Genomic DNA, 9,710 nt, shown 5'->3' on the forward strand with positions numbered 1-9,710 from the left:
TAATCAATGTAATGGATGATACTTCAAACAATGACTCAGAAACATGCCTATCGATCATGTACAATTACTCAACATGCTCGAATGCACAGAGTTTCAGCAATCAGGCAGCTAGTGCCGAGTCACTTCATCAGTTTCATCAGTTTGACTGCATGACTACATGCATCGTATGCACACACACACACACACACACTCCGCGTGCACACACATTGATGTGTGCATTGGAGTCGACCACTGTGGGGAAACCGTACAGTCACACAGACAAGGCATTTGACTAGGCAGAGAGGTAGAAGGGTCAACCTGGCTTTTATATTAGACCATGTACTCTGCGGAGCTAGGAACTCTACTGTACAAGCGGTATGCATGCACTGACTAATCACAGTGTGCCATAGTCGCCTGTGTGCAGCTTTATGTCTGACTGTTCTGTGAGGAACTCTTCCCTTCTTTTCCAGTTAATATATGCATGATATATCTTGTTCTGCTGCTCAGGATTTCCTGTACTATGCAGAGTGGTCTTTTGACTAATTAAGCTGACTCTTCATTTCAGTGCTGTTGTATGAATTTTATGTCTTTTAGTTCACTGGAAGCTCATCACTTTGACTGATTGGCCATTCTGGGATATGTGTGATCCATGCACATGCAGCCCTGCTGCATATATGACCAATCTGTGAAACAGAAGATTTCAGGCATTGCAGGTATGGAATGGGACATGGAGAGAGGACATTGGTCAAGATCTGTGAGGACATCTCATCCATACTGACCGTTGGACCACTCATGGTCATCTAACCAGGGCATGATGACTCATGTTCTGAGGTAAGCAAACATTGGGCAATAATGACTCATGCAGCTGGGTCTGACTACCGTGTCGGTTAGAAGTTTTACACTCACTTCCTAGTCGATGCATGCACATATGTATAAGAATATAAATTTGTGCATATATAAATTTCTGATTCCTTTAGTTTTTCAGTGTGACAGCAAATCAAAACTGATCAAAAGAAATGAATCGAAGGTGAAAATATCTCAGGGAGAACATTGTTTCAGATGAAATGAAGTAGATGCAAAGTTGAGGCAGTTTAATTGTAAACAAGTGACTCATACAAGATGGCGTCCTATTGGGACCACTAGTACTTGACCTGTGACTAATTCAACTCGTGTCTACAGTGAGTCAACTTCTCTTTTTAATGTGAGGTTTCCCCAAAATGTCTTTGGAAAAAACACATTTCTAGTGTTTCTAATATGTTATCAAAATTGATTGCTGGAGACCATTGTCAAATGTTTATATTTTTTCATACAACCGAAATATATTTTTGTGAAATATTGAGAGTAAAATAAGTGTTTGTGTATTTGTATGTAGGCTGTGTACTTATGGTAAGCAATGAAAAGTAATGTTAAAGATTTTTTGGAAAAGATTTATCCATAAATCCAGGTTGTGTGTGTGTGTTGTTGTTCTTGTTGTGTGTAGGCCATTTACACATGTATGTGCTAAGCAATGAAAAGTAATGTTAAAGATTTTTTTTTTTTAACCCGTTGAGGACGAGTCCCGAGTATACTCGGGCAAGCGTCTATGGGAAATGCGTGTTGTAGCAAAATCAAACCGTCCTCAACGGGTTAAGATTTATCCATAAATCCAGGTTGTGTGTGTGTGTGTTGTTGTTGTTGTTCATTGTTGTTGATGTTTAAAGTCAGTAGGAATATGTCAAATGGTCTATTGGCATTAGATTGTCAGGGCCACTATCAACAGATGTAGACATTGTATACATAGAGGTTGGCAAATTTAACTACTTTTGTGTGTGTTGTTGTTGCAAAATTTTGTTGAAGGTTTCACAAGCTCGGTGTATTCTTGTCATTGCACCAATTGATGACAATGTTGTTTTTTTTATCTTGTATAAGAAAAAAAAATAGATCAAACTATTTCGAGTCATTGATTTGCACAAAATCAGAAAAAACGAAGATTTGCCAATTTTAGACAGAATCAAATATTAATGTTTATCTTCTTTAAAGTATTGCCAATTCAAGGATCATTTTGTAAGTGTAGCAATTTACAGGCTTTGAAAATTTTGTAAGTGCAAGTCAGACAAAGAATAGTAGAAACTATCATTCAAAACAAAAAATACAGCACTAAGTCACATAAATTTGGTTTCTTGGACTTGATGGGTCCATAAATGACAGCTCCTTTTGGTGGAAAGCAATATAGTCGTGGTAAAAGAGATTGTATCTATTCCTCAACTGCTGTGCTTTACCATGACTTTTACTTACATGTATTCGCAGGTTCTATAAATGATGATTAAAAGTTTCCATGAATACTCTGTAACAAAGTGATATCTATGATATGTATGCAAAATTCAATCAAGTGTGGTAAAAATGAACAAAAACACCCAAGTTCGCTGATATGATTGCATGAAATACATAGCATATTAGTTGCCCACTAAAATTCATATTTAGATACAATGATCTCATTAATACTTCCAGGTATTTGCTTATTCATGGAGACCGCAAGAAGAAAGTGGAGCTGGAGGTTGCACAAGGTGTGGAAAACATTGAGGTAGAGACACTGAGGCATCGGGCCAGGGAGCTGTTTGGCCTTCATGCAGTCCTGCTGCAGATCTGGGACAAGGGCTTTGAGGATTGGGTGGACCTGGATGATGGGGATGCCTCGCCCACCAACAGCAGGATCAAGGTGGAGCTGGACAAGAATGCCAAGGTGACCCCTGTAGCACACCATCAGAAGACGTCTGCAGCCGTTGTATCTGTCACAGAATCTGCAGGACGACATGCAGCACCCTCCAAGACTCAGGAGGAACTCTCCCAGCACCGACCCTTGGCAGTGTCCAGTATGCCTCAAGTCCACACGTTGCCTTCTCGTCCTGTCGCGTCCGTATCTAGTGGTCATCAGATGCTCCGGCCCACGGTATCTGCAGTCCAGCAGCTCCACACATTGTGCCAGTCGCATCTTCCACAGCCTGCCTCCTCAGCTCAGGAACCGTACCTGATTGAAGACCCACCAGAGGTTGTAACAAATGTCCCCGTACATTCACCAAGCAAACAAGTCGCGACTTCATCTGCAACTGCCCACCATTGGTAAGCTTTCACAGAGTAAATGGATTGCCTTAATGAGTTACTTCTGTTTGTTCCGAGGGAAGGCATGTCATACGAGCTTTTGTCTTTTAGTTATTTTGTAATTAAGTCAGTGTGACATAATTTTGTGTTGGTAGGGCCCAGATCTGATACATTTGAAGTGTTTGTTTGTTTGGTTTGTTTGTTTATTGTTTGTTGGTTTGTTTGGTTTTTTTTGGGGGGGGGTGTCACATTGTTACTGTCCTAGAAATCATTGCACATTTCCAAATGATGCACATATCCAAAGACTGCATGGAATGCATTTCCCTGTTTTTATCTGAATGCTAGTTTAGTTTCATATTTAAGGTGTCTCTGTGACATTGTATTCACTTCTAGATGCATGGTGTTTACCGTAAAATGATGTCTTGTTAATGTGCATCATTCCCTTTTTCAGCCATGGCCCTCAAAGTAGCAGCTATCGTGAAGTACCGCATTCCCATACATCAGGCGAGCAAATCATAAGTCTTCTGCAAACTGACCCCAGTTGGACCAGATCTACCAGATCTAACACCAGGAGCCAGTCAAAGAGCTTCCCCGCAATCTCCAAGGTCGTCTCCCTGAGCAACAATGACAGCAGTCGTGAGCCATCTGCGACTGGAACATGGATCCAAGACAGCAAGCCCCTCGCTGAAGATTGGCACCAGGACCATCTTTTGGACCAGGAGGCAAGCCCCAGCGGTTCTCTTGAGGGCTCTCTGACCAGCTTCCTCGAGAAGCGCAGCGATTCGCGATGGATCTACTCCTACAAATTGCCAGAGTTTCCACAGGGAGCTGCCGCCAAGTTGCGTGCAGGGCTGACCCTCACAAATGGCGAGCGTAGCCACCTCATGGACTGCGTCTACAAGTCAGTTACACCCTATACATTGTAAGTAGCCATTAGGAATGGGGCGTTTTGTTCAAATTAATGAATTCTTCTGTCAAGTCGTTTTTATTGTAGCTGATTCACAAATGTCCCTTCATTGACGTTAATAAGCACCATTTATTCAGTGTTTTAGTAGCAACCAGGATAACAAACTCTTCAAATATGAATTCTATGTCGTCAAATCGTAATTATGCAGTTGTCACACACTGTTGGATATTTCTCTGTTTATCACAAATTTTCTTGCTTGCTTTTTCATGAATGCAGGTGTGAAAGAGATCCAAATCAGGGGCCCGTTGCATAAAAGTTACTATCATGGTAACTTTGCCATCCAATGGTAACTACCATGGCAACAATACTCAACAGCCAATCAAAATCAAGAATTCCATGGAAGTTACCATTGGATGGCAAAGTTACCATAATAGTAACTTTTATGCAACGGGCCCCAGAAGCAGTAATGCCCTTCAATTTCATTATGTTTGTCTCTTCCTTAATAGATAAAGAGTGAACTGATGTTGTAGATTACCAATATGTTTGTATCTATGCATTATAATTTATTCCATGAACTTGCAAGATCTACGAGGACTATAATTGCATTGCCTAGGGATTTATCTAAAACATAGGCTTGATATACAACCATTAATTCTACAAACTAGGGTTAGTGCTACTAACGATAGAGGTGACAAGATCTTAATACCGTTATATCATCAAATTACGAAAGGACATACATACTTTGTCATTTAGAGGGATGATAGTAGCCATGAGACAGAATTCTTGAAAAGAAGGCATACATTCGCCTTGTGCCAAAGTAGAGAATTTGCATGCAAATTACAGCTCCATTGACGTGAGAAGATACCCATAAAACTTACTTCAGAGTCAGCTGTGCTTGTTCTACACTGCAAGCTAGTGATGATTTCGGGGCTTATGTCAACTTTGTGATGCCACTCATGATGTACTCCCAGCCATAACAGCAGTAGTGCTCTTTATGTCTCTGGGTCCTTCTCTCATATATAGTTATCCAACAGCGTACGAGTACAGGTTCCTGACCGAAATGTTTCTTAACGTCTTCCCTCAACTCTATGACCAGGCTGGGCCAAGCGAAAACAGAGAGAACCAAATTGTGAGTACCATCATGTGCCTTTAATAGGGAACTTTAGATTTTCGCGACGGGGACGTTCAGAGGGGAAAAAACCTGGTCTGAGCACGCGCAGAATCGCGTATCAGACACGATCTATTTATAGCTCGCGCGCCTGAGTTTTCACTACACATTCTGGGCTATTTTTACGTCCGCTCAGTTCACGACGTAGAGAGGTACTTGATGCACCGATCATATGGGGACGCCATTTTATTTCTTATAGGTTGCGTCCTAGCGTAATCTAAAGGTACTTTTCAGCACGACGCAGGGAAGAGGAGAACGTCCAGCTCAAGCGTCGTCTCAAACGCCCGCTCAGCAAATCTAAAGCTCCCTAATATCAAAGCACAGAACCTATTCTTCTGTGCTGCAAGAGCTCCTGATGAACTATAAGCAACATTGAATAGTTAAATGAAGAGATTATGTATTGTGTCTTAGTTTGAATAATGATACAATTAGGGATTTCCTTATTTGTAATCATAAAAATGGTAAGTTATTCCAAAGTTTGGGGGCTGCACAGGTCAGTGCTTGATCTCCTAATTTAAATATCCAATCTCTGTTGGCCATTCATGAGGAAGAAGAAAACTTGGTGCAACACACAGGCAGCCAACAAAAGTCTTTGACACAGAGAGTGCATCATGCAGTACATTTCTGCATGAAAGATTTATCAACAATAGAATAGGTGGAATCTATAAACAGATGCCAAAGTTTTTGCACTGCTTTGGTAGTGCGGACATCTGTCGTTCATATCTAAGCATGAAAACTTGTTTCCTTGATTCTCAAATTAGGATCGTCTTTAAGAAATTAAGGCGAGAGGGGAATTAATGATAGTAGTGAATGGACATAACAAGACCTACCTTCAGAAACTACATATGGGGAGCACATATTTCCCTGCTAAACTTTTTGCTGCTTTTATTAACAGCTAGACACTTTGAGCATCAGCATGAGCATATTGCTCTGACTTTATCGAATAATGAAGTACATATTTAGCGTAAGATGAATCTGTCTGACATCCGTTGTTTCTCCAACACTTGGACACATTCGCCTCTCTGCATTCGGTCCACAAATGAGCATCGATGTTTAAGGAAGGGTCAGTACTTACAGATTAAGTGATGCTGCAAATCATGATCAGCTTCATGCTTAAGTGTGGCATGCTAAAACCCTAGAAAGTTTTTCAGACACTCATATGTGGGGGATTTAACTGAGTGCCTGCTGAAATACCTGGCACATTCCAATTATTTGCAGAGGCACTTCAGGGTCAGACACTTTTTCTGTGGACAACGTAGTTTTGAAAACTTGTAGGAAGGAAGATAGGAAAGTATTGAATCCAAGTTGATACGTTTTGGTTTCTTGTTATGTTTGTTTGTTTTTTTTAGAGAGAAGGAATGAGAACGATTTCCAATTGAATAAAAAAGGATGGTCCTCAGTCAACATTGTGTATTGCCTTTGTGTAGGACACATGGAAGCAGCGACTGATGAACAAATTCAAGAACAACCGCAAGCGCCAAGACAGAGACATTCCAGTGGTTCGGCTGCACAAGAGAGTTAGGATGAACCTTGACCCATCCAGCCACATGGGGCATGGATACGACGTCATCGATGTCGAGGAGGTTGATGATGAGGAGGAGTATGTGGCTGATGAGGAAGCGAAGGAACATGGTGTAGTCATCAAGCAAGAGGATTGTGACCTGGATGATGTCTACCATGTAATGCCAGCAGACACGACCGAGTTCAGTGAGACTGGATCATGACACAGAACTATAGCTTGCAGTGGTCATGACACAGAACAAAAGGTCACAATGGAGGGTCAGAGGTCGTTGCAAGGGTCATGAGTCCCTGAGGTCAAACAGCAGACATATAAGGGAAGAAAGTATGATCATTATACGAGATGACGTTAACCCTCATGATGTCTACTATGTGATGCCAGCAGATAGAGACTGAGTTAAGGTATTCAGAATCATTGCAGTGAGTAAGGGGTCACAGTCAAGGTCAAGAGGCCATGAACCCAAGAGGTCAAACAGCAGCAGAACGCTAAGAAAGATGGCAAGGCCATCAAACAAGAAATTGACCTCTTTGATGTTAACCATATGTTACCAGCTGATAAAAAGAAGTTCAGTGTGTCAAGTTATTGACACACGAAAGAGCTCGCAGTTAGGGTCATATGCCTGTAAAAAGAGGTCAAGTTTTGGATGTTGAACAGGCAGGTAGCTAGGTCAGAGGCCATTGCCATCAGTCAAAGAGACATCAATCATAATGGTCATGATGTATACCATTTGATGGCAGCACGTGTGACCAAGTCAAGTGTGAGTCAGGATTATTACAGGAACCTACAGAATGGGAGATTACCATACATTTCTCAGCATTATCAAATACCCTTTTTTTTAACTGCAGGGCCGGCCCTAGTTGCAGTACTAGTGCCCACAACTTGTGCATTTACACTAACAACTTCTGGTCAACCTAAATGAAAACATATCAACATGTTGTCGTTGTGGCACTCTCCATGTAAACAAATAAATTTTCGGATGCAATGCGCAAAGGTTAGCCTGCTGCAGCTGACACTGATGTCACAATAATATTTCATCTCTTGACACAATCTTGTGATGAATTTGACTGCATTTTGGCCCATGTGTTTATGTCAAAAGTAGGCCAGCCCAAGACCACCTCATGGGGTTGTCCAATAGGGGACCAAATATTTTACTGTAATCATGCCCGCATGTATGCATTTACACCAGTATACATAGCAATATGCAGGCCTAAGGCCATCCTCTGTACTGCATTTATCTTGGTGTATGAACAGGGATCACAATGTCACAAGTTCAGGGGTCAAGGAGCAGGATTTAGTGTCAGCCTTGGAAATATTTCTCCTGAAAATGCATCTGCCAATGTTTGTTAGAAATCAGAGTGACCCCCCCCCCCCCCAAAAAAAAAAAAAAAAAGTAGTTATAGCCCTCTATATAAACATTGCCCATACAAATGAAGAATCTGACTTAAAGACCAGCTGTCCAGCCTAGAGAAAGTCACTCTTCAATAGACGATATCGCTTTTGAGAAGCTGACCGTGATTTTGTGTTTGTGTTTGTTTTTGTTCTTATTTTGCTGTATCTCACTGTGCCAAGTAACTGCTATGTCTGCATCAAAGAGGCAAGACTGCCACAAGTAGCATTAGTCATCACCTCTGCAGTACAATTTAAAGGAAATGCTGGATGGAACTGGGGGGAGTAGGTTCTGTTCAGATGATGCTGCCGTATATATTGTATGTGAAGTGGCTATCGTGAGTACCACTTCCAAAGAATACCGTTTTTCGATTATTTCTCTAATCATCAAGACTTTGATAATTACAATTATCAGGTGGCGCATTCTGCCAATGTGAAAACAGTACACAAATTGTATGCAGTCGGTCTAAAGTTAAAGATGATAAAAAGTTTTGGTACCTCAAAAGTTTCCCTGAATTTCCTTGTCTTGGTTTGTGTTTCACGTTAAAGTATGTTGTCTGTGAGAATTACTCGCCCCAAAGTGCTCTCATGTCTTAGTAATCATGCAATAATGGTTTCGTACCAGAGCCGTCGCCGTACGGCGTCGATAAATATTGTACGAAACCACTGACTGCGACCAGCAGCGTGCAGCCCATTGTACGCATAGCTAACTGCGACCAGCAGCCCCATACGCATAGCGTAATGGGGCTTCGCATTGTAGCATTCAGGATCATGACAGATTTAGTATCGCAGGATAAATGTCAACTTAAAATCCCAAAAATTCTTCAATTTGAAGACTTACCAATTAATTTGAAGTATTGAAAACAGGCTTCGAACAACGTTTGGTTCTGCCAATAGTCCCTTTCTTTTCGAATTGATGACTGAATGTGACTCGGTCAAGAGGACCTTGGGAGAGCAACATACACTGACTACTACGGCCAGCGCATGCGCACACAAACATCTTATCCGTTGATGGATTTGAAATTTGTGCGCATGTGATGTGTTCGCATGCACTGGCTGTAGTGTTCAGTGTATGTAGCTCTCCCAAGGTCCTCTTGACCGAGTCACATTCAGTCATCAATTCGAACAGAAAGGGACTATAGGCAGAACCAAACGTTGCCCGAAGCCTGTTTTCAATACTTCACCTTAATTGGTAAGTCTTCAAATTAAAGAATTTTTGGGATTTTAAGTTGACATTTATCCTGCGATACTAAATCTGTCATGATCCTGAATGCTACAATGCGAAGCCCGATTACGCTATGCGTATGGGACTGCTGGTCGCTATGCGTATGGGGCTGCTGGTCGCAGTTAATTGCATGATTACTAAGACATGAGAGCACTTTGGGGCGAGTAAGTCTCACAGTGTTAGTTATATGAAAGGTACTTTAACCTGAAACACAAACTGAGACAAGGAAATTCAAGGAAACTTTTGAGGTACCAAAACTTTTTATTATCTTTAATACAATGTACACTATTGTATTCACTTTCTGACTGTCTCTGCACATTATCTGCACCAACTGAGAAAATGTAATCCTGACACCAATATCCAAATTATTTCAAGCTAGTGTGTGCATAAAAGAAGTACAATGTATACATGTCCAATTTTAGATTCTGGCTGAAGTTTATAAGGTCAATTG

At 41.3% G+C, this 9,710-nt stretch overlaps 1 protein-coding gene across 1 annotated transcript; it reads left to right on the forward strand.

Moving 5' to 3' along the window:
- Window positions 1-743: 743 nt before the first annotated feature.
- LOC139709255 (uncharacterized) lies at window positions 744-6,853 on the forward strand. The gene is made up of 5 exons (XM_071621205.1): window positions 744-810; window positions 2,467-2,979; window positions 3,875-3,976; window positions 4,985-5,090; window positions 6,557-6,853. Exons 1-5 carry the CDS (start codon window positions 791-793, stop codon window positions 6,851-6,853), a joined length of 1,038 nt encoding a protein of 345 aa, XP_071477306.1. The 5' UTR covers window positions 744-790.
- Window positions 6,854-9,710: the final 2,857 nt, after the last annotated feature.

This window comes from Diadema antillarum, unplaced genomic scaffold (assembly GCF_040938485.1).
Source record: "Diadema antillarum isolate AM-2024a unplaced genomic scaffold, OU_Dant_1.0 seq00001421_RagTag, whole genome shotgun sequence".
NCBI classification, from domain to species: domain Eukaryota; kingdom Metazoa; phylum Echinodermata; class Echinoidea; order Diadematoida; family Diadematidae; genus Diadema; species Diadema antillarum.

What these genes read in the sequence shown, in the direction of transcription:
- LOC139709255 (XM_071621205.1), top strand. Translation starts at nt 791, where the DNA reads ATGATGACTCATGTTCTGAG. An exon ending in TCAGTTACACCCTATACATT is followed by an intron (nt 3,977 to 4,984) that starts GTAAGTAGCCAT and finishes TCTCATATATAG; the next exon opens with TTATCCAACAGCGTACGAGT. An exon ending in AAAACAGAGAGAACCAAATT is followed by an intron (nt 5,091 to 6,556) that starts GTGAGTACCATC and finishes GCCTTTGTGTAG; the next exon opens with GACACATGGAAGCAGCGACT.